The sequence below is a fragment of the Molothrus aeneus genome, chromosome Z, assembly GCF_037042795.1.
Source record: "Molothrus aeneus isolate 106 chromosome Z, BPBGC_Maene_1.0, whole genome shotgun sequence".
Taxonomy (NCBI): Eukaryota; Metazoa; Chordata; class Aves; order Passeriformes; family Icteridae; genus Molothrus; species Molothrus aeneus.
In genome coordinates, this window is record NC_089680.1 from 13,414,223 (window position 1) to 13,439,985 (window position 25,763).

The 25,763-nt window shown below is 35.9% G+C and overlaps 1 protein-coding gene across 1 annotated transcript in view; it reads left to right on the forward strand.

Moving 5' to 3' along the window:
• Nucleotides 1-25,763, forward strand: part of ROR2 (receptor tyrosine kinase like orphan receptor 2) — a 144,867-nt gene that overhangs the window by 92,753 nt on the left and 26,351 nt on the right. The window contains exons 2-4 of the mRNA XM_066569168.1: nt 8,043-8,120; nt 17,787-18,074; nt 19,142-19,172. Coding sequence (XP_066425265.1) covers nt 8,043-8,120; nt 17,787-18,074; nt 19,142-19,172 — 397 coding nt within the window. The remainder of the gene's footprint in view (nt 1-8,042; nt 8,121-17,786; nt 18,075-19,141; nt 19,173-25,763) is intronic.

A 25,763-nucleotide genomic window follows, 5' to 3' on the forward strand; every position in this document is an offset into this window, starting at 1 on the left:
TGAAAATACGATTTGGATTTTCTTTCATCATGTAGGCTGTTTTCTGTTAAATGTTCTCCACTTTACATTGTAAAATAAGAGGACCTGGACTTTATTGTAACTTTATCAGAGTTTTTTGGCTGTGAATTAATAGAATAATTTGTAATCCAAAATTTAACATCTTCAAAACTTAGCTGCACACTGAAAATATTGACTTAAAATGAGTATCTTCTTTTCCACGGGTTCTGTCTGTTTCACTGTAATGTTTTGACAGCTGTTAATGAGGCTTCTTCTGTGACTGAAATCAGAACAAATCTTTACCTCTGGTTTGTCTCACTAGCATTTCTGAACTCTCATTTTAAGTGGCAAATAGGAGCTGCAGGAGGAAGAATCTAAATTATTTAATAGCTAAGCTCTATGATGAAAGTTGTGCAATGAAAGGATAAAGATTGACAGTGCAGTTGAAAATGCAGCTGTGTGGTTAATGTAAAATATGCTTTAACAGTATGAGGTGTTGAAATAAATCAAGTATTCATTGAAGTCTGCTTTTGAATCCCTGTTAATAATATTTTAAATTACTTATCTGATTTTGTTCTTCTCACACTGACTTCATTGTACTTTCTAAGGCGCCTGGCTGATGATTAAGAAGATAAACTGCATCTTCAGTATACTTTTTTCTGTTTTGAGGGTTTGTTGCAGCTCTGTGTGAAAATCAAGAAGCAGTCCTCTATAGTTCTGTGCTGATGATCTTTTTTATGGTGTTTTAGAGTGGTTTGATGGAAGAATTAAATGAAGAAGTTCCTGCAGGAACATTGTAAAATTTATAAAGTGTTTTTTTCATTATGCACTTAACAACAAGTGTTCTGAAACAGATTACTAGTCTGTCTTGGATAAATCTGTGAACAAACATTCACAGCAACAGAGATCAATGCAATATGAAGATTCCTTCTCTACGCCTTAAATGACAAAATACAAAATTTTGAATGTCTCTTAACATGTGTTTGAGAAATGAGTCTTCACTGTCCAGAATGAAAGTTATTTATTGTCTATGGGTTTTTAATATTTTATTCAAAATAGATGTATTTTCCATCCAAATACTGATACTCTTTATTGCTACAGATCATAAACCTTGTGTCTGTCTTTTGTCCTGTAGTGTAGTTCCCACACTTTGCAGTAGAATGTTTTTCCTCATACTTACTGAAATGAAAACATTTCAATATAGCTATTAGGTAAAATAGAAAAAAGCTTATAGAGGGAAAAATCCAAGCTAATGAAACAAGATGTTTTCTTTAACAGGGAATGCCTATGAATTGTGGGAATGTATTCTGTATAAGTCAACCCTGGCTTTTTTAAAAGGTTTCTTGTCTGTGTTATATACCAGCTTTTTGAAGGTTCTCTGACTTTTAGGCTGCTATTTCTTTTACTTTAAATATACTTTTTAAATGTTATTTTGATATTATAACAGAGCAGGCTTAGAAGAACTTACTCCCTTTCTAATGGTCTCGTAGTGAGAACGTTTTATTACTATGAATTTAGCTGAAAGTAATTTGGAAGAGTTTTGGATGGCCAAAGCACACATTTAATAAGTTAACATGCTAACCTATGAACAGTATGCTTTGTGAGCTGATAACCAGCTAAGAAGTGACTGTTTTGCAGACTTCGCCGTTGTCTCAGTAGAGCAACTGCAAGAGAAAGTGAAGGCTATTTTCCCCACCTTCAGCTTTTTTTTATGTGAAGCTGCAGCAGTTAAGAAATGTGTGCTGTGAAGGTTCTAATCTGCCATGAAAGGCAGAAGGGGTGCACTGATTTTATGCTACAAACTGCATCTTTTGTAGCCTATTCACCACCCTTTACAGGTCTGCCAAGCCCACTCTGCAATTGGTTGCCAGGGGCTGCAGATGTTGGAAAAGAGAAATTTCAATGAAAGACCCTGATTCAGCAACCCAAGCAGCCTGCCTCCCCCAGCCAAAGTAATCAGATTGGCAGCTGAATCAAAGGGTACAGTGGGCCCTTTGTTTGGGAGCTCCAGAGGCTAGTAATTGACAGAAGGTCAACAAAGTTTTATGAAGAAAAGAACAGAATATTAGAGGGTATTAGGCTGAAGAGAGAGAGAGTTTGGGAGTTTTGCGTTATTGGAAGAAAGTTAGAACTTGACTAAAAGGTTACAGCCGCAGGAAGCAAAGGTTGTATATTGATGTTTAAATCTGAAAATAGTTTCAGCTACAGAAACAGGATTATTGATGAACGGAAGAAATGTCAGAACTAAAATCTGCAGCTTTGCTAATTGTAGGGCTGTGCAATTTTTAGTGTTGAAGGATTTATTTGTAGGCTTTGGGATTTAAAATACAATGGTACAGGGATGGTTCATTCATACAATCATAATATTGGAAAAGATCCTAAGAAGTCCTGCTTCATCTGGGAGAAGTGTCTATTACCTGTGCAGTATCATACGCATTAGACTGTTGCCAAATCTGCCACACTAGAAAATTTCATCTACTGAGACCTATGTGTTTGAAGAAAACTTGTTCTCAGTCCATAGCTTAATCTTCTTCAGACCAAGCAGGCTTAGTAATCATTATGCTTTTGATTTTCTTAATCGTGTTTTGTAGACTATCTTCATGGTGCTAGTAATTGTATTTTACTTTTACTCTCATCTATCTTGAAATGGAACACAGAAAATTGAAGAAAAAAGTCTAAGGCCTTACTAGCTTTGAGTAAAGGGGGAAGATTACTGCTTTTTATTTTTGAAGTCTGCCTTGTTTGCAGTACCTTGCGATTGTTGACTTATGTCTGATTCTAATCAGTGTCAGCCAAGTCAACTTTGGCTTCTATTTTAGTTATTACTCTTCTCTCTGCTTTATCGTAAATGCTTAAAAATAACTCCTTTGTTCCATTATTTTTCCAGGAATTGAAGTTAAGCTGATAGCTCTATAATTCTCTGGCACACCTTTTTTTACCCTTTTGAATAAATAATAGGAAACACTCGTGTGATTTCTCATATTTTAAGATCTCATCTCTGCTCTGCAAATAATGAAAGACAGTTAATAACATTGCATGGTATTGCATCAGCCAACCCTTAACTGCTCTAAATCAATCAGGCCCACTCTGTTTGAAAATACCTGAATACTGTTTTTCTCTTTCTGTGGGAGACTGAGGCCTTGTTTTGTTCCTGGTATCAATTATGGTAACCCCCTCCCTGTGACTGGCTTTCTGATGAAGATTAATGTGTTGTTTTGATGTCTGCTTATGGCCATGAGCATTTTGGAATCCGTTTATTGCACTTACCGCTCAAGTAATGAATGATCTGCGAAGTCATAACCATTTCAGAGGAAAAAATCAGTTATTTTATGATGAGTGGTGTGTGCCCTGTGAGTTGATACTGTGATCACCTGGTCAACTTAGTTTTCAAAAGTGTTAAAGAGCCTTCCTGCCCCAATAACTCTGGATATTTGCTTCTGTATTTCGTTGGTCATTGGTGCATAAAATGGAGCAGTGGGCCTACCTGTGTTGAATCTTGTCAGTAAGAAAGTTGTCCTCATGTTTTCAGGAGAAGCGAAACTAAAAAATAAGTGATAATTATTTATATACATGTAGGAAAAGAATTTTCTGTAACACGTGTTTCCTTGCTACAGTTCACTATGTGAATCAAAGGAACTGAATGCATTTTTTACATCAAAAATATAGATTATTATATTATTTTAAATATGGGTTTTCTTTTGGAGTGGGATTTTCCATAAGTTGAAATGGCTTGCTTTAGTGCCTTGAAAAGTTAAGAAATCATTTTTGTGTGGGTGAGCAGTTTAAAAGAGTCACTGTTTACAGCATCTGCATTTTACTTGATTGTGTGTTCCATGAAAAGAGGATTAATAAGTTATTCCTTAGTATCTGGCAAGTGGCACATCTGGCCATTGGCATTCAGGCTGAGTTCTGGTTCTGTTGAAGTCTTGTCTGGTGATGCAATGCGGAAGGAGAAGAGGGCACTCATGATCTCTTCTACCTCCCACTCCCACAGCAAACATAAATTAAAGAAGTGAGTCTTTAGAAATTAACTGTGATACACTTAATGTCTGTGGAGAGAACATATGCTAGTGAAAAGTGTGAGAATAACTATACAGGAGCAGATGAGAGGTCTGTGCAGTGCTGTGTCTTGGCTCTGATGGCAGCAAAAAAGGTAATGCTGAAGTAAAAGTGTAAGAAGAGATCTAAGTACATAGTCCTACTTTGTGCTGGGTATTTACCCAGTCTCTAGCCATTTTTAACTCAGGGACTTTAATATGACGACACAGGATTTCTGTGAGAGAGGTCTCACTGAACTTGTCTAGTCTTACCTGTGGGTCATCTGAACTCTGCACTCAGTCCAATTACATCTCCTCTGAGAAAATGTTACCTTGTTTTATCTTTGTTTGGAAGTTGATAGTTACTATTTTTTCTAGGACTGCCATTTTTAGCAAGAGTCCATCCACTCTGTAGACTCTCACAACTCTGTAGAGCTTTACAATCATTGAACTCAGACATCTCCTTCTCAAAGCAACAAATCCTAGTAGCAGTACAAAAACTGGTTTATGAATAAATATTCTCACTTCTCTGAAACTGTTCCAACTCTTCTGTACCCCTTTTGAAGTAAAAGAGCCTCAACAGCACACAAGAAGAGCATACTTACTGCCAGAGTGAGTTGGTAAGACCACATGTAAGGTTCAATTATTGAGCATTTATTTTCTTACCAGTTTTTAATAACAACTGTATAGTGGATTGCTGCTGTTCTTTCAGTTTTGTGTTTTGCAAGTCTACCTCTTTTCTTAGTGTTGTGTGACAATGCTGCATTTGTTATAGATATAAAAAACAATGTGACTATCTGGTATCTTCGTGACATCTAAAACCAGTTTAGTGAACAATTATGTTTTTACTAGTACTATTTTTTTACTGATGAAAACTGACAGTGAAAATTGGGCACCTTAAATTACTTCATGGACTTTTTTTCCCTTCAGGGAATGCAACAGCACATAAATATTCTTCTAGGAAAAGATACCGGAAGCAGGAAGAAAAAAGCAAAATGGGATACCCTTATGGAAATATTGATTAAACAAAGTGAGAAAAGGGAGTTAAAAATCAGGAGTAGACAGGAGCATAGTTGTGTAGGCATCTTCAAACAAGAGTAAGTCTGCAGAGAGTTAATAATGGGACATGATCAGGGTCCATGTGTACTATAGTGAGGAAAATTGGGAAAAAAAAGAGACAAAAATTACTAGGTGTTTAGGTGAACACCATGGGTTCACTCCTGGCAGGAAAAACATACTATGTTATTAGTGCAAAATCAGAAAGCACTGAAAATAAAAAAAAATAAAATAATATTCAAGAGGGGTACACAGCTCTTAAGTTCTTGACTTCAGAATATTTAAATTCTGTAAATACAAGAGAAAAAAGATTTTGTTTTAGTGACTTGCTGGTTGCCTTTATGGTGTTAAAAACTTAATTTTTCAAATTGATAATAATTTTTTTTTGTGTTTTCAGTTGTGGTAGAGAAACTTTAGGATTAAAGCTTGGAATTCATCATAAATATGGTTGAAGTGGAATTTTGCAGTTTGCAGAAAACATACGTTTCTTTCATAAAAGCAAGTTTAAGTGACAGACCTGATTTGTATTTATGATTTGCAAAGAATGCAAAGGTTTTTAATTCTAGCTTTGCTTTGTACTGGAGATTTTGATAATGGGTGACATCTATGGTTTGTAATTGTTTTCTGGTCAAGCACATATGAAGATTGATGTTTTTTCCAGACAGAAGCATATCAAGTACAAGACTGGATCACATAAAAGTATTTTTGGAATTTTTCAAATCAGCAAATGCTTCCGTTTCTTTCCACCTTTGCTCTGAAAAACTTAAAGAGATTAAGAGATATGGGCCTGGGAAGGAGAGATGAGAGAGGAAAACATTTCTGTGCTCATTTATCTGAACTTCTAATGTCTTTTTCTGTTGTAAGTCCCATGAGATGAAGAAATGGAAACAATTATTTTAAAGTTGAAGATGTGGTATTAAGCCAAAAGTGCCACTCAGATCTCAGGCAAGTCTGGATAGCTGACTGTTAAGCAATCAAATAACCTTAAGGACAGTTTTGTAAAAATGTCCCACCCTGTGAATGGTGGTGGACTATGATCACCAGAATAAGATATGAGAGGTATTTGTGGACTAAAAACTGGTCAGTTTTCCTTCTCTTTCTGCTCTGGCTGTCTCATCTTGGATTTGTCTTTCTTGTGGCCAGTAAATGCTGCTGCCCCTTCTAAACCTTGTGTGACTCAGAAGCTCAAGCAAGAGCAAGGGATAGAGATGAACTTGTCTTGCTGCCCCTTTGTAAGAACAAGATGTGATGAATCTGCTGAAATTTGACAGAATATACCTGTCATGCATTCACCACTTCACCCTGAATCAAAAAGATCAGCAAAGGTTCTCTACAGCTAAAAGTCTGGTGCTAAGTCTGTACCATGCCTGCAGGAGTATGAAGACGCACCATTTTGGGATTTGCAATGGCAAGGTTGGCAACAGCCAGCTTGGCCACCCATCTCCATTTCTCCCTCCAGTCTGCTGGTGGATATTATCTATGATTTCTCCTGGCCAGTGCTGGGAGTGGCAGAAGATGGAGAATGTCTGCCCAAGCCTTAGCTGTTCTAAATTGAAAGAGTGTGTTACCAAGGGTACAACACCATCTTCACCATCCCTCTAATTGTGGTGTCTGAGAATGAGCACATAATTCAAGTGGAATCTGTACTGTTGCCAGGAAAAGAATCTCGAGCAATGGGAGATAAAGGTAGGGATGAAGTAGTGACAAGTGACAGTACTGTGATGAAAGAAATACTTTCAGATCCAGCCTGCTGTAGAGAATGTCTCTGATTTCTGTGTTTTACCTGATAAAGGCAAGTTAGCTGAATTTCTTATCAAATAATGGTTGAAAGAATAAACAAACAAACAAAAAAGTGTCTCAATTATTTTCTTCTTTCATAATATGGTGTAAGATAGGGATAAGGTTACTTGTATTTTACTTGCCTTCAGAGTGGTATTGTAGTTTGAAGAAAGGGTAATGGGGACAAAAGGAAGAAGAAGAGTCTTTTCTCTAGCTTCATTTCACCTAAAACAATACCATGAACACCCCTAACAGACCTGCAATGAATCCCAGATCTTTCACTTCAGATCTTGATGACCTTACATTTACATATCTTTGTGATATGCTAAGGATGTAAGGAATTTGGATGACTGAATATAAATTAGAAAATATAAAAAAAAAAATAGGGGGTGTAATTTTAGAAGCTGTTTTAGTTAAATCACATCTATACTGTTATCTGAGTTAGAACTTCAGTTCTGTTCCTTGCCTGATATTTTTTAAAGGGAGAGCAAACTGGTGATATGTAATGGTTGAAGTTTTGCAAGACCTGCAAATGCGAAGGAACTTCCAAGTGCTGTCCGCAGTGTGCTAGCTTTTACTGATATATTAGACAGAAAAAAAGGAGCGCATACAGAAGATGTCTATCCATTTCCTCACACTTTGAAATCCTTGGAAAACAGTTATTATAGTTTCATTTCTAAAGATGTCTTTTAGGGATGAGGCTGAGAGTAGGATAAGAAAGTCAGTAGCAACAGTGAGTCTGACTTCTGGAGATGGAATCTGAATTACCATAGTGTAAGTTTAAAAGCAAGTTTATGCCATTTTGTAACTGAGGCTATCAGTAAAGCTCAGGTACTGTTTAATTTTCTAAGCCACCATTGCTTCCAGGAAATGTTTGCATTCTTTGTAAAAATGTGTGGACTTTATTCTACTAAGAACTGGAATGTAGTTTTTAATGCTTTCTATTTTGTCAAACACCAAGTAATCCACAAAGTGGTTATTGTAGCATTTTCTAATCCGCAATGGATAAATCCTGACCTTGTCGATATATGTTTCCTGTGTGCTGTGTTTCCCATGTGCAATTCTGGAGGCAGAATGTGGACTGGGAGAATGTGCTGAACTCACTGTTATAATGCTGTTTAACAGAAAGATTAGCTTCAATTCCACTCCAACAAAATCTTCTTTTCTTTGTAGGTGAAATGGAAATTCCAGATTCAAACGACCCCTTAGGTCATATGGATGGACTTGAGAGACCAATTCCAACACCTAAAGGTAAAATTAATTGTAATTTCATCACCCTGCTTAAGTATAAACATTCTTCAGAACGGACCAACAAAATCCTTTTATAGTATGTTCGCTATATTTGTCTATTAATACAAGTCTGTAAAGAAGGCAACCTTCCTTTTGTGAATTAGCACTTCTGATTCCAGGCAGTGATAGCAAGATTAAAGGAGCCTATAAAAATTAATTTTGAAGCATGTTGAGTTCCCCCACATGGAGGGGTTAGATGTTTTAATCCAAACACAGTGTGCTATTATTACCTTCTTTGCACATTTTATTTCACATTGTTGCCATGAAATTGATTTGATTTTGTACAGTGCCACACTTAGCATTTCCAGGTAAATGTTAAGTATTGGTGTCTTTAGTCTGAGGTAATTAAATCTAGCCCATTACAACACAAGAATACGTACTTTTAAAGTAGCTCTGAGCATTAATGCTTTGTTTTTTTAAACTGATTGTAGTGTCAGGATTTCTAGTTATTTATTAGTTAACATAAATTTTGTGACACTTCACCATTTAAAACTCTAGATCCAAATGCTATTCTTGGATCAGGAGATGCACATATTTACTGCAAATTGTGCTTCCAATTGCAATTTGGTGCAACTTTCTAAAGCAGGAAATTTTCAGTATTCTACCTGAAAAACAGTATTTTTTTCAGTTGCGTACTGAATTTATATTTTATGGATGCATTGCTGTAGTAATGTCAACTCTTAGGCTAAAGAAGAGTCAGATAATAATGTCAGCTTCATTTATGAGGACATGTTGCAATCTGTGGAGCCGTAGTATTGACCAGATCTTCTTGGAGTTTGTCTTAGAGGAACATGAATTTTGGGGGTACTTTGGAATATAGTTTCTCTTCTTATAGATATCCAAGGTTATCTAATCCTTATTGTCTTCCTGAATATTAGTTAGATTTCGTACCCTAAATGTGCATATTGGGAGGTTTTTTTATGGAATCTTCCTTTAAATTTGGTCCATAAGTCAGTAAAACAAAGATATGTTTCTGTTTGCACTCGTGACCACCTTGCTACTGATTATCATCATGGGACTAAGTCTCTCCTATTTGGAAAGAAGACCTGGTACACTCCATTTCTCAACTCTTCACTACTTTCTGAAACTGCTGAAATATTTTAGAAGTTTAGAATTTGACATTTATTCTGGAAAAAAAAATTGTAGTAGTATTCCTGTCAGTAGCACTGTATTACTACTAGTTGTTTTATTCACACTGGAGTAAACACTACTTTTGATGAAAAAGGGCCATGTTTAATTTTTAACTGCATCTGATAGGCTTGTTTGCCTGGCAAGTTGGTCCCACTTCTCTCTTTTGTTATGTTTGAGCCTTTAAGGCTACAGACATAAAAGAGAGAGGTTTTTTTTTGTGGTTTTTTTTTTTTTTTCATGTGACAGTGCTTGGTTAATTTCTTGCTGAAAAAGGAGTTCTGGTTACTTCCTTCCTTTGCAGAGCCACAGGCAGTATCTGTCTGAGGGAGTAATTAATCACATCTCAAACATTTCTACAGGGTAAGAACTGTATATTTCCTTCAGAAAAAAAAAAAAAGGAAGAAAAAAAAGAGCCCCATGTTCTTAAGTTATTCACTATACAATCAATTGTTAGTTTCCAGCATACCTAGCTAGGAAATGGCCTCATTTGCTCCCATTTATTTATTTTTTTTTTAATGTGGGCACAAAATTCTCCATAGAAGCAAAACTAGTTGGAATGTTGGCTCAGGTGTTTCTGTGTCATAGTAAGGCATCAGGTTTTGTTACAAAGAACCACTGGACAATTCTACTTCAAAGTTCAGACATACTGTTGAGATCATTAGAAACAGTTCCTAAGCCCTTCCATCCCATCAACCTTCTTCTTTTCTTCAGAAATCTTTAGTTATTTTGATTTGCTTGTAACCTCCTATTTTTAAATTTTTTCTTATTTTGGAATAGACCCAAAACAGGTATGGGGATAAACAGCTTTAATAATGCCCAAATTAAAAACCACATTAAAAGTACCAAGTGTATTAGTCATCCTCTTCTCTAGAATCCTCCAGAAGTCCTGAGAAATGATTCTGTCTGCAATGACAAAACAAGTTTAAGAAAGGTGTTATTAATAATGCTCATTTACAAAGATGTTGCAAGTCTTTTCCTACGAGTGAAGCTAGCCTTCTAATAGTTGATGAGAAAGGGCAATATCTTGGCTGGGCCTTTGAGGAGAATTTATTTTCCCTTGTTTCCTTTAAGTGAACACTTGAATGACTAGAAAGCACTGTGTCTGAGCAGTGTTTCACTGAAAACCAGTGCAGAGCAGTGAGTGTTTGCTGTAGAAGTACTTAGGTCTGCTTTGGAATAAAAGTAAAACATTTGAGCACAGTCCAGTCAGTCTTTGTAAAGTTGATAGTTTCACCAATCTTACTCTCAAGTAAGCCTTGCTTGGTGTCTTTCTCTTTTTCAAAAACATTCTAACATACTCTCACTGGGTCTTAAAAACCCACCGATTTCAAAGGAGAGGACAATGTGTACATTGTGACAATGTTATAAGGCTAATACTGCTTCATTCCTGGATTGGCAGTTGTTCATTCCTTGTTCCTAAAGTAATTTCAAGAGAATGTGAACCAAATCAACTTATTTTACATGTTTCTGGATGGATTTTTCTACATTAAGAAAAAAAATTGAATGAAGGATGAGATGCAAATTGGATTAAATTAGGCTGTAAAGGTATAATTTCATCTGGAAATATTATGTGGCATATATAATAGTGTAGTTTCCTTAGCTACTCATGTGTATTTTGGGAGATCTGCCAACATCCCTTCCATTTTCTAATGTGACTCAAATAAACTGTAAATCACTCATCTTTGTATCAGGATTAAATAAAACAGAGGATGAAGAATTGAGGGGACTGTTTTTTTATTTAGGAAAATGTTCTGTGCAAGTAATCGTGAGTCTTAGGCTTCAGTCTATCCTCCTTAGTAGGATGATATTTCTCAGTTTATTTGGAATTCTGATTTACTTGTGGAAGGAGTCACTTAACTGGACTCCCACCACCTGCCAAGATGTTACAGTGCCATTGATGTCCCCTAAGCTCAATGTCGTCATACACACTTTTAGAAGGACATAATTTGCATTTCAGCAACTTTCACATGCATTTTCTTTTACTACAGTCTTCAGTTATTTTATAAGCCTAGGAAACTCTGTATCTCATGGATATTCTTTATAGATTACCTGTCAATTTCATGAACACTTTATGCTTAGTACCCTAAATTTTACTATAAAACAGTAAATTTTGGAACAATGGTGTCTTCCTCAGCGTTCCATAAGCCAAAGTATGTATCTTAGGTGAAAAATTATGTCTTCATTGTGGGAAAATGTGACTTTGCTTATGGTGGAAATATCATTAGTTTAATTACTCAGAATATTGCCCCTAAACCCTTTTGTGTTGGATATAAGTTTATATTAGTCTAAAAATGCCAGAGCAGAAATTTGCCATAATAAAGAGTTGTGGTGAGAAAGATCATGCTCTTCTATTTATACCTAAGAAAAAAAGATTATTTGAAGACAAAAATGAAAAAAGCTGGCATGGCGTTAAAAAAGAAAAATAAAATAGCTTAGGGAAAAAAAATCCCACATTGCTTTTTACACAAAATCAGAGTATACGTATTTTCATAGGGGTTTTGAACACTATAAGTGTTTTATTCCATGAATATGAAAATGGTCTAAATTTATATAGTTATGCAGAAAAATATGTATTTGTCCTTTTTTTTTTAACAGGTGATTTTAAATTCTGAGTATCTCAAACTGAGACTCTTGTAAACTGTGATGTGTTCAGTTGGCTTTATGGGCTTTTTTGACTATTGCATAAAGTCAATTAAATAAATATTTATATCTTATGGGGAAATAAGTATTCTAAAAAGTGATTAAACATATACACAATTATTACTACTTGGTCTGAAAATACTCTTGTATCTTCAGGTATCTAGCCATTTATGAATCAAATTTTCCTTTCTTTTTCTCAAAAACTGGGTATTCAGTGTTGGTGTTTCTTGTGGAGTGCAGAAAGAAAGGTGAATCCACCTGGATAGGAGCCAAACTGGATGATTATCTCAGAGCGTCATTGTCTCAGGAATACAAAAAAGATGTGAATCTCAGTGTAGTATCATCAATACTGACACTTAGTCTATGTGTAAATTGTCAAATCACTTAGACTCCCCTTGTTCTACTTTCTGCTTCTGGGAAATAAGTGTGATGGTATCATCCTATCTCAAGAGACTTCAATATTCATAAATGATCTGGAAGTTCCAAAATAAAAAGGGTTAAAAAATTGTTACTAATTACTATTCATGGTTGCCATATTGAACCTTATTTTAAAATTACGAATGCATAAATATTTTTAAAATCACATAGAAAAAAAAGAATAAAAGCAATAAAAAATGAACAGGAACTAAATCTTGAATTGAAAACAATTAAGCCAGAATTTACATAATCTAAAGTAACTAAGGAGTCTTAAAATATTTTTTTTTAAATGAACTTCAAAATTACAGCTAAGATCTTAAAATAACAAAAGCAGAACAATAATTTTATATTGTGTTTATGCCAAGAATAACACATATGGTTTGAGCCAATAACTTGGACGTGTAAGTGCCAGAATAATGTAAATAAAACTAAGAAATATAATACACATGTGAGGTCTTAGTGATAGTTGCACCCTTTGGGTTTTAGTTTAGTATCTATTCTTGTGCATATCTTGACAATGATTTGACACACTCTGGAAAAGCTTATTTTTATATTCTTGCCAAAACATGAATATTAGACTTGTCATCTCAATGTTGATTTGCTTTGGGATTCTGTTTGATATATTTATATCAAATTTATTCAATTTAAAAATATGAAGTACTGGCAACCTAACAAAGGTTTTCCAAATATGAAAGAGTTTTGCTGGAATTCATGTCAACCATTTCCCTAAGCTATGTTATTCATAGAGTACTAGAATATGATAGCAAAATATAATATATAGATTAAGTTGCATTATCCTCTCATAGCTTCTTGACAGAACAGTTTTTAATCTGTTCAAGCAAAATAAATACTAGTCTTGGTTGTAGACTGTGTTGGAAACCATAATGAAAGAGAAATTTAATTTACAGCATTTTTGCCTACAGCAAATGCAGAAATATCTACCAGATAGATTTTCCTTTTGACATAGTTGAACCATGCCAAAGATCACTGAAGGCAAAGGAAGCATTTTCCTTCATTTCAATGACCCTTGGAAGCAAGCTGGAGTAAAAACCATTATATAACAATATTAATTTCACAACACAGGAAATTTCTGGACATTTTACTTGTATTTTTTAAAGAAATAATCTTTGTTATCCATCTCCCAAATAAAATATAAATCTTTATAATATGACATTTACAATAGGACATTCACAGATTTGGCAACATGTTACAGAAACAAAATATTTTATATAGAGTATTTATTCTCTGTTTCAAAATTATGTTAGTATTAAAACAGATTAAAAATTCTGTTCCAGTTTTAAAAAATTCTACTTGACTACTGCTTAGCACAAAATACAGGACACAAGTTAAACACAAGTTCTAGCATTTTCACATTTCATTTTCCCTCGTACCTGTCCAAATTAAGATTTACTAAGACAGAAGGAGAACTACGTTGGGAAAAAAATTGCTTTGCACATCGTTGAGGTCCTAATTTATCCTGGGAAAATTTGGTTTTTTTCCCCAAAGCATTCTGTCAAACTGGCATCTACACTGCATTTGTGGTGTGACATACGTTACCAAAAAAGTAACTGCTGATTATCACCACAGAAATTAAAAAAAGAAAACATTCTTTAGAACATGGTTGGTTAAATTTTCCACTTTGTTTGAAAGAATTGCAATTATGGGTTATCTAAAGTGGACACCAAATAACAGAGCAGCTCAACAAATGGCTGCCCGCTCTGTCACAGAAATACTTCAGAACCAGTGAGGACATAAACATCGCTTCTCAAAGAGGAAATTAAACCAGCAAACAGAGAGTATGCAGTTCAGGGTGGACAGAGGCAGAGAAGAGGCCCTGAGCTGCCCCACTGCTCTTAGGCTGCTCTGGAGAACTTTGGAAAACACAAATGCTTCGAAGTTCATAAGGTTAAAATATTTATTACTTGGTTTGTAATAACAAGGTAATATAAAACACTGCAGAAAATACCTGTAAAATTGGCAAGAGTAATGATGAACTAAAGCTGAATTTTGACCTGCAGGAAATAGGTGCAGTGTCGCTGACTTCAGGCAAAGTCTATCTAATTGCTCTGGGTCTGAATTAACCCATAAATCTTTTGCATTGCTTTCCATGGTAATAGTTTTGCTCTTGTTAGTATTAGGATCAGATTCACAGATTCATATGAAATATTTTGGGTGGCTTAAAGATATGGATCTAATTACTTCCTGCAGTAGTTCTGTTTTAATTAGTAAAACAGGAAGTTCTAACATGGATTTAATCCTGAGTTAATAAGTCCTAATGAGTAAATTTACTATCTGTTTTCATCCAAATGTATTTGAATTTAATATCCATGACTATCCCAAAAAGAGGACTCCACCCAGCTCATTTTAAATCAGAAAAAGTGAAATAATGACAAGGGTTTGAGCAAGGTATAAGCTGATCAGTGTCACAAGATCAATGTAGCCTTCTCATGTACTTGCATGTGAAGAGCAAAAAATATATCAGAGAGCCGGACAAGCCACAATCCCCGTCTGTCATCTTACAGGACATGAATTGGCCTCACCTTTTAGACAGATCTCTGCTTCTTTCATTTCTTTGTTATCAGAAGCATCTCGGAGCCAGATGAACGTACCTCTGTGCTGGCTCCATGCTCGAAGGGGCCCAGCTTCTTTGCAAAAAAGGTCTTTAAACTGTTTTGCCTCCCTTGTCTGAGCACATTCGGCCTGTCTGAATGTTGAACCAGATTGTTGAACCAGAGGCTCACAGAACTACAGAACATTCTAGCCTGGGGGGCACCTCAAAAGATCATCCAATCCAACAATTCTGGGGAAAGAAGGCTTAGACAAGACAATCTAGTACTCTGTCCAATCATATCTTGAAAACCTCCAGCGATGGGGACCCTACCCCATCTCTACTTCATTTTACGGGGAATGATTGTTCTCACTGCAAAAAATGTCTCTATTCTATTGAAATGAAACATTTCCTGGCTACTTTCACTTGCTGCCCTCTGTCTTCTCCATATAGCTCCTTGTGATGATTGTCTCTGTTCTTTTTGTAGGTGCCTTTTAGGTACTGAAAAACTGTGGTGATGCTCCCCTAGCTGTTCTCTTCTCCAGGGAGAAGAGACATAACTACTTGTAATCTTTCCTCATAGGACATGTTGTCTAGCCTTTGATGATAGTGATAGCCCTCTTTTGAACCCTCTCCTGTCTTTCTGTGTTATTTTTGAATTCTGGGGATCTGAACTGGACATAATACTGCAAGTGTGGCCCAATAGGCACAGAGTAGGTTGGGATTGTGGTATCTCTGTCTCTGCTAGGTAACACCCCTATGGATGCTGCCCAGTATCTCAATGGTGCTCATGAGAATAAACTACATACAGACTATGAAAAAATGGTGAAATAACAAACTATGAGTGAAGTAGCCATAGAAAATCCTTTTCTAACATGTGGTAGGACTGATCATGCTTTCTTTCATGTTGCTAGAAATGCTTATGTATGTAAAATGTTGGCTTAAAGAGAAGTTTTAATCAATGGCTTCAGTTGACTATATCAGGAAGTAAATTTACTGGTTTTGTTTTCCCTGCCAGAATGTCAACATAGTATTTCTATTTTTTCAGCTATGAAATGTAGCTAAAACCATAATAAATTACATTGTTGTGGTGTGACATTGCTGAAAGCATTAATGTAATTTTCTCCCTTTTATATAAGTTATTTGAAAACAAATATTGTTTGTATTCTGTCAAATGTTTTGAAGTCTGCTAAAGATTTTAAATTAAAAACAGGGACAACTAATATAAAATTAAATATATTATTTCATGACAAAAAAGAATAAAACAATTTTCCTGTAAATTTTCAATATTGTGTGGAGACTATATACTTGGATTTATTTAATTTTCAGTTTAGACTTATTCTAATAGTTTTCTATTTAATGAAAAACTAAATTTGCACTTGCCTACATTGTATGTTCATATTATTAATTATAACAGGACTTCTTTTGAAAGGCCAGTGGTACAGAACAATGTAACACACAGGAAAACCCTGTTTTCCAGCAATATCTGGCTTGTACATTTATTATATTCTGATATTTCTACTGCTCCCTTCTCCAATGTTACACTTAGCTATTATAGAGGAGCTGATTTTCACAGCCCTGTCAAATATAAATCAAAGCAGAACATCAATTTTCTTAAGGTATTTCAGCAATTGAACTGTCAGTGTAGACCATTTCTTTACTAGTGTTGGATTTATGTACAATAATATGCTGTTACTTAATTAAAAAGACAAAAATAATCTGAGTGATGGGAAAGGTCTACATGTGAGCATCCATCAAAATTATTTGATATTTGTATCCAGCTGCCATAAAAATATAATGTAATTTGAATTCCTGATGCTTTATGTCTAGAAGGTCTAAATTCACTGGAACAAACACATGAGCATGACAGCTAGAGACTTTTCTTACCTGTTCTCTAAGGTAATATAACAGCATTATTGCTTCAGTGGAATTACATATTGCCAAGCTTTCAGTATGTGATGTGTATCAGTTGCAGGACTCCTAACATCAAATTAAATTTATAAATAATAACCTACAAAAGATTTGATTGTCAGGTTTTGACAGTGTTCTTCATCAATTCATTCTTTTTTGTCATCCCTAGAGATCACAAATACAGCCTTGACAAGCCCTTTGCTTTTAACAAACCACTAATTAGGACTTGTAGTTTTCACTTACAAAATAACTACAAAAGGTTATTACACACTATCCATACAGATGTTTCCTTGGCCATATATTTTGACTTGATGTAAAAATGGCAGTCTATAATCAGCTTATGTGTCCCCTCTCTATCACAGTTTACTTCTGCAATTGAGACATTATTTCTTTAAATTGAATGTAAGACATATAATCTTGAAAATTTATTATAGTATAAGCCTGTCCAAATCAACCTAATTTTTAAGTTAAAAAATTAACTTAAGTCAAATTAATATCTAAAAGTAATTTTTCCAATTGTAGTTCTTTTTGAGACAAATCTGTGATCATGTAAGAAGATTATGTGGTAAAATCACCACGATATTCCAATATGGTAACAACTGGGATTATTCTTTTATGGGGCAAGGGTTTTTTTGCTGTTGGAACAGAACAGCACTATATGTATGTTAGGATGTTAGTATTTTAGCATGTCAGATGTAGAAAAAGTCACTGCTGCTTCAAATAGACATTAGGAGTGTAATAGTATCAATTAATGATTGACCTTTGAATCTGCATGCCTACCTGCACACAAGCATGAAGTCAGCAAGGAAACATAAATTGGAGTGTGATGCTGTGGTGTTCTTATGACAGTGAATTGCATTTTTTTTAATCTTGAAAGAAAACTGAAATTGTTTCCAGGGCTTTCTCTTAGAAAAGAACCTTTGAGCAGGCTTTTACCTCAACCCAAGTAAAGTTTGATCTTTTATCACCTTTTATCTTAGGTTATTTCCTGACCTTCTTGGAACCAGTAAACAATATCACTGTAGTCCAGGGGCAAACAGCAATCCTCCACTGCAAGGTAGCAGGAAATCCATCCCCGAATGTCAGATGGCTAAAAAATGATGCTCCCGTGGTTCAGGAGCCAAGACGGATCATCATCAGAAAAACAGATTATGGTTCACGTCTAAGAATCCAGGATCTAGATACCACAGACACAGGATACTACCAGTGCGTGGCTTCAAATGGGATGAAGACAATAACTGCAACAGGAGTTTTGTTTGTCAGGCTTGGTGAGTTCCCGGCTTTTATGACTGCTCAGACTGCTTTATAGACTAGGTATTAGTTTTAACCATAGCATAATGAGAAATGAATTTAACCTTTTAGGAAAAATTCTCAACACAAAAGAAAATAAAGTCAGTGCCTGGGGCCTCTCTCCCAGCACAGAACTTCTCAGTTGAACTTGATACCTCTTTAGTGGTAATAAAAGAAAGTAAATACAGATGTAGAGGTCTGTAAATACACAGAAGAAAAAAAATTAAAGAAGTGCTGGTAAAAAGTACAAAAAGGTAACATTTCATTGCCTGGAGTTTTCACTCTACTGCTGAACTCAGTCTGTGAAAAAAACAAAAACTGATGAGAAGAATGACAAGGGGTTTTCTGTGTGATGTTCATAGTTCTGGGCCTATCGTTGTGAATATCAGTTCTGTACTGCTATGTGGAGCGTGGCCTCAAATTCTGTCTTTTGACATGTAAAGGTATACCACACCTTTGAACAAGTGCTTATATGACATTTTGGAGACTTAATAGTCCAATCTGGAAGCTAGTCTTTTATTTAGCTTGCCTGTGGAGCAATGGGAGAAAAAATTCTAGATGCATTTTTCTAATTTTTTTTTCTTATTTTGTAATGTAAATAATGGATTCCACAGTTCAGTTTGTAGATATTGAGTATTGAAGTGCTGAGTATTGACCCTTGCTCCTGCTGTTGCAAAAGCTGATCATCCCCTTGCCACATCCTAAATTCTGATAGTAAGGCACAGTTGGGGCTTATTAAAAGGTAAATGATGTGTTAAAATAACACCTTGTCTAACTACCTGTGTCTTTATGGTGGAAAATATTTTATGAAAAAAACTAAGTCCATTCAGGTTGTTGCTGGAACAGACAGTAGATTAATGTGATTTTTATTTGTGGCTTTGAAAATAACAATATATAATTATGTTCAGGAATGCAGAGGGTTTTGTTTGGATCTTGAGATAAACCTTCCTTAAAGACAATTTCCTTTAGATTGCTATTGACTTTTTTTATTATGTTGTCCTTGAGCTAAACTTGTCAGCAATACTTGTTTGTTTTATGTTTGCAGGTCCAACAAACAGCCCAAATCACAATCTTCAGTAAGTACTCTTTGGAAAATTACTTAACGTGCTCTGACTACTTTTGTTCTGTCAGAATTTAGTTCATAAACTCAGTAAACACTGCCTGCAACCACAGTGTTCTTGCTAAAAGTATCTAATTTGACCAAAAACTCTCAGAATGGATGCAACTTTTTTAGACAGAGGCTACAATGGGTTTTGATTTAATTGACTATTCTTGAGCAACTTCTGCTTGCTTATTTCATGTTTTGAACAAACAAATTACCACAAAGTCATGTTGGAACAGTAATTGTTTACAGGGCAAGTATGGGCTAGAAGAGTGGTTAAAAAATGAATGGTAAAATGCTTAGCTTGCTGTGGTTTCAAATTTACCCATGTTATATGATTATAACTGGAAGAGCCAGGTAAAGCAATACTAAAATCCTGTAGTTAAGTAGCTGTTTGTTAGTGTGATTTTTGACTTGAGTGGTGGTTTGGTGATTTCCGCAAGATGCTTGGGTTTACCTGCTGATTCAGTTGTAAGGATGAAAAGAGAATCACAGAATGGTCTGGATTGGAAGGAACCTTAAAGTCACCCAGTTCCAGCCCTTCTGCCATGGGCAGGGACACCTTCCACTTTATCAGGTTGTTCCAAGTCCCATCCAGCCTGGCCTTGAACACTTCCAGGATTGAAGTATCCACAGCTTCTCAGAGCAACCTGTTCCAGCTCTTCACCACCCTCTGAGTAAAGAATTTCTTTTTAACATGTAATCTAAACCTGCCCTTTTCCAGTTTAAAGCCATTGCCCCTAGTCCTGCACTATCTCCCAGTATAAAAATCCCCCTGCTTCCTTTATATGAGAACCTTTTAACAGTGCAGTGAGATCACTCCAAAGCCTTCTCTTTCTCCAGGCTTAATAACCCCAGTTCTCTCAGCCTGTCTTCACAGAGAGGTGCTCCAGCCCTCTGATCATCTTCCTGGCATCCTCTGGACCCACTCTAAGAGGTCCACATCTTTTTTGTGCTGAGGACAACAGAGCTGGACCTAGGATTCCAGATGGGCTCTCATGAGGGCCGCACAGAGTGGTAGAACCCCCTCCCTCACCCTGCTGGACACGCTGCTTTGCATGCAGCCCAGGGTACAAGTGTCCGTCTGGGCTGAGAGCTCACATTCTTGGGTTACTTCCAGCTTTTCATCCACAAGAAACCCCTTCAAAGGGTTGCTCTCAGTGACTTGATCTCCCAGTCTGTGTTCACGTCTGGGATTTCCCCAACCCTGGTGCAGCATTTGGCACTTGATCTTGTGGAACTTTTTGAGGTAGGTGCAATTTGCCCTTATTAAAGGATGTCTTGGGAACCCTAATTTATTTCCACTTGAGAAAGTCATTAAGTAATATTTTTTTTCACTGTATCAGTCAAAATATTTTATTTATGTTATTATATAACTTAATATGTTATATACCAGCAGTGCTGGCTGCCTTGGGTCAGCTTGTTGTCTTTTATATGCTGTGGGATAATTTCTAGGAGGATCTGCTTCATGATTTTTCCAGGCAGACAGGTGAGGCTCACCGGTCTGTGGTTGCTCACATCTTCCTTTCTCCTCTTTTTAAAAATGGAAGTGATGTTTCCTTTTTTTCAGTCACCAGGGAGTTCACCTGACTGCCTTGACTTTTCAAATATGATGAGATTGTTTTGGCTACAACATCAGCCAGTTCCCTCAGGATTCTGGAACATAGTTCATCTGGTCCTGTAGACTTGGGACTACTCAGCTTCATCAAGTGATCCCAAACCTGCTCTTCACTTAATGGGAGAGACTTCACTCCCCCATACCCACATGGAAGATCATGGACTTTAATGGAAATGGTGACTGCCAGTGAAATCATTGAATAACTCATCTTTCTCCCTATCAGTCACCACCAGTTTTTCCTTCTTGCCTTTCCTTTCTGGCCTATGTCATACCAATAAGCCTGGGAAACAAGTTTTGCATTGATTCACTTATGTTATAGAAAAAGTAATTAATTTTATTTCTTTTTGCTTCCCTAGTATTTTCCAAATGCTTTTCCTGTACTGAGAATGAACTTGTTAATATTTCACAAATACCAACATAAATAGAACATTTTGACTGATACAGTGAAAAAAATAATTACTTCATGATTTCCTCAAGTAGAAGTAAATTATGGCTCCCAAGACATCCTTTATCCTGGGTTTTCCAAGGTTTCCTTATCCTATTTTCCTAGGTTTTTAATGTTTTGCTATGCAGTCTTTGCTAGTTTTGAACACTAAGTTAAAATAAAGAAATAACTAGGAAAAAAAAATTAAAAATCCTTTCATTTGGCTTTTGACACTTCACAATGTGTCTTGTGCCATTGGTATTGCAAGCAGTAGTGTGCCATCATTGTTCTGGACCTGCCATTAAAAGATGAACTGAAGAGTATGCTGCTGGTAGATTATTTTCTTTTTAATATCCACTAGATTGGACAGAAACCTGATACTTCAGAAAAATGAGGTCAGGTCAAAGGTCTAGTAAGTCATGAGGGTCTTATCATATGAGGCCCAGGAGCTTTCAGGGATTAGGGATCTTTGCCTCATTGCATGCTTACTTCTGTTTCAATTTTTTAAAAAATCAGTCCTTCAAATAAAATGCCATGTTTTGGTGGTAGAATTATTTTGTTTTCAGAAACTGACCCTGATTTTTAAAAAATCAAATATTTTGCACAAAATCACGTGGGTCAGTTTGTAAGCCAGAAAAGAGGAAGGGTGGAAAAAGGCAAAGGAGTACCTAACTGCTTGGAAGGAGGTCTCATGGAACAAAGGACTCTTTCCATTCACTGTCTGCACAGTGCAGCCTCACACTGGGCCACACGAGAGCCATTGCTGCTGGTATTAGTGCTTCAAAAAAGACATGCTTCAGTGGAAACTTGAAACATAAAACCATTGTAACTTGGTTTAAGATTATACCTATTGAATATTAAGGGATAAGAAACATTATCTATGTAGATACCATCTAGCAAGGTATTTTTATGCAGTTCATGCTGTGGATTCCTAGAATTAATTGGCAATTAAAGATTGCCAGAGAGAAAATGTGTGTAATGCCGTCAGACTTGCCAGTGCAAAAAAGCATCTTGACCTTCAGGTAATGAAATTGAGGCGTTTTCATAAAAATCTAAATGTAAAATCTTTCCATCAAATACATAGTCTTAAATTTCTGTGGATTATTTGGAGACATCTTTGTTTTCTGTCAAGATCCACATGTCTAAAAATCTCCAGGGATTTTTCTGGAGAAATTGAGAATTACAATCTATCTTGTTTATCAAAAGTATTAAAATTACCAAAAATAGTAACAGATAATCCAGATTAATTTACAAAGAAAATAAATTCGAAACATGGTCAAAAAAATAGTTTCTGATTAGCCTTTGCTGTCCAGAGGACTGTGCTACTAAAGGGTTGTTTTACTAGAGTACAACCCTTTAGCAATCCTTTCTCTCACTGCATTATGCTTTTACTTTTTGCATCATTAGTATTTTTAGTTTTGCCTCTCAAAAGAAAGACATCCCATCTGTTCAGAAAGATACAGGTGTGTGGATATAAAATAAATGTTTAACAAATACCAGAGAATGGTTTTTTTACCATTATTTAAAACAAAGCAATGGGCATTAATATCTTGGAGTCTAAGAGCAGAAGGGCAGAAACAGTTGTCTTTCCTTCTAGAAGTGTTGTTCTTTGAAGATAACATTATTCTAAAAGACTGCATGTTCTGTAGTCTAATATACTTTTGTTTTGAATTGAATGATTAGATTAAATTTTACCCATTGGGCAAATTCTGGTTTTGAAGCAGTTAAACTATAGTAGTGCCATCTTGAAGGGAGCTTGGGATGGAAGATATCTAATATTCAAATATTCCTTTTGTTGGCTCTTACGGGCTTCTGGAAAATTTGATGAAGCCTCTGTGAAGTGAGGAAGGCACACAGAATGCAGGCAGAAAGAAATTCCCCTAAGCTCAGCCAAGTGTATGGGGAAACAGCTCTGTTGTCACTGCTGCACTTTTCCCTGTGTGACCTTTCTGAAATCTGCTTAGGATGCCAGGAGCTGAGCCCGGTGCAGAAGAACTGGGTTTTTAAAAGACTTTGAGAAGTCCCTGTTTTATTGAACTATGACTAAGATCTGTTATGGGCTTGCAACTTTTGGTGCCTGTATATTGAATGCTTAGGAAAAGTAGGTGAGAAGAAACACTGCCACCAAATAGAAGCAATCATTACTTTGTGGAGGAATTTTTGACATATCAATTATTCAGAATAAATTTGCCTGTTCTTATGTCTGATTTTCAAGTGGTTTGGGACAGCAGTAATTTTTTTTAAGATTCGGGCCAATGAAGAAAATTGATGATGCAACTGTATTAGGAAAAAACCAGTTCTTTCAAAGAGTGGAAAACAGAATGTATAAAACCAGTAAGGTGGCTCTGTTAAAACTCCAGTGAGGAGGTTGGGTTTGTGAGCAATTTATTCTCCATGGTCTACGTATCCCAAAGCACACCTTTTCTGTGACCTCAAAAGGAAATTTCTGCATGATGTGAGGGGCACTCGTATATCTTTATGATGGAAGCAAACTTATTTTTATCATGTGATGAATCTTCATGAATCCCAAAGCTCTTTGACAAGCCAAAGATATCTAACATCATACTAAGAAAATACGCTTCCCTTACAGTCAAATAGCAGCACCAGTTATATCTTCTTCCTTTCCTTAGGTGGTGTGGCAAATTTCTTTGGTCTCAACATAGTTTAGCCACAGATAACATTGTTAATCTTGGAAATTATACAAGATTATCTTAAAATTCACATAAACAGATGTTTTTTTAAAACAATACAAGGTTGTTTTAAATCAGAAGTTACAGTGTTTATTCAGGCCCATAAGGACCAGGTGTTTGATGATGTGCTTCCTCCAGAATGACATGCACGCCTTTTGTTTCATCAAGATATTCATGTGGCTGAGACAACCATATTTGAGCTATGTATGTTTTTTTAAGATGCTTGTGGTAATATGTTGAAGTTACAGAATAAGCTCATACTTGTGTTTTCATTTCCTGTTTTAATCAAGGAAAAAAAAGAATTTTGTGATTAAAACACAGGACTGTAATTTCAGAGGTCTGGATTTAATTTCTGACTGTACTCCTGTCTCTGTGTGTGATTGCAGCAAGTTGTTTAACCTTTGCCTTTCCATGTTTTGTACATCAAATGGAGATGGTGGATCTTGGGAATTTTTTGCCTTCTTCTGCTATGGGATCAGATTATTTCAAAATGTTTTGGGTACGTTCTTCTCCCCATAAAGTTTGGAATGTTATCCTGTTTTATGAGTGAGGAACTGAGGCACAGATTTTCTTGGGCTGGTCTACATTAAACAGCATGTGTTTGTCTTGGCAGATTTCCTGACTCCCTGACAATCCAATTTGGGGATCTGGCTGAAACATGCTGCAATTCCCTCCTAGCCCCTGTGTGTCAGTTTCCTTTTTTTCTTTCAAGGCTGAGGGGGAGGCCGTATTTCACCCTCCTGTGGGTTTGGGGCTCCTTTCAGGGGATTTTGATCCACAATCTCAGATCAACTTTTGACTTCATCATTTTAAATGTCCTTTGACAGTCCTTCAGGCCAAGACAGGAAATTTGGAGGAAGGACAGAACTAAAACCAAGGTTGCACTAAATTTTTTCTCTTTTATCTATTTTAGAGTGCAATTTTTCCATTTTTCCTCTAATTATGTTGGATACAGCCTAGAAAGGCTCAGATGTTTATGACATCACAAATTAACATGTAACTAAAATTTATACTCTATTCTGCCCGGAGATGTAGGGTGTGCTCAGAGGAAGCTGACAGTCTATCTTGTAATAAAACCGATTTTTTAATCTAATGTTACTCATGTATTTCAAAAATTACTTCCCCCCGCCCCACTCTTTTTAAACCCCAGAACTTGTGTAATTCAAGGCAGAGTTAAAGAGCAGTGGAAATACTGTTTTGGGTTGTTTTGCACCGCACCAAATCACAGCTTCTTCCCACATGACATTGCTACTTCAGCTTGAATCTTCCACTTAAATGCTTTCTAATCACAAGTAAATAAATGATGAACAATCTAATGCATTTTATATTATTTAGTGGATAGAAGTAGAAATTCAGTGTGCTTACAAAGTTGATGAATTTTAAAAGCCAGATGTGTATTTAAACTAATATAAATACCATCTTGGAGTAGACACAAGTGTCTGTGTTTCTGCCACTTTTTGTCTGGGGAAACTATTACAAGTGGTAGGTTTTCTTCCTTTCTGTGAGAGGGAGAGAAGAACTGAAAAAAGATGTTTACAGGGAATATATAAGCAGAACAAATGATAATAGTTTGCTTCAATCTGTTATGCTCACTAACCCATGTTGCTCAGAACTCCCCAAAGACAAAGGAAGCCAAGCATATGCACAGGTGATTAAAAATAAATCTTCATGAAAGTTTTACCCTCTTTTTTGCTATTGTATAAATCAAATGCCCTTGTGTGAATTAAACTGTAATGCAGATGCACTGCTTTACTGAGAGAGACTGGTGTCAAAGACAAAATAGCAACCCTACAGGACTTGATCTGTATTTGGGGAAGGTTTCTAAATACCTTA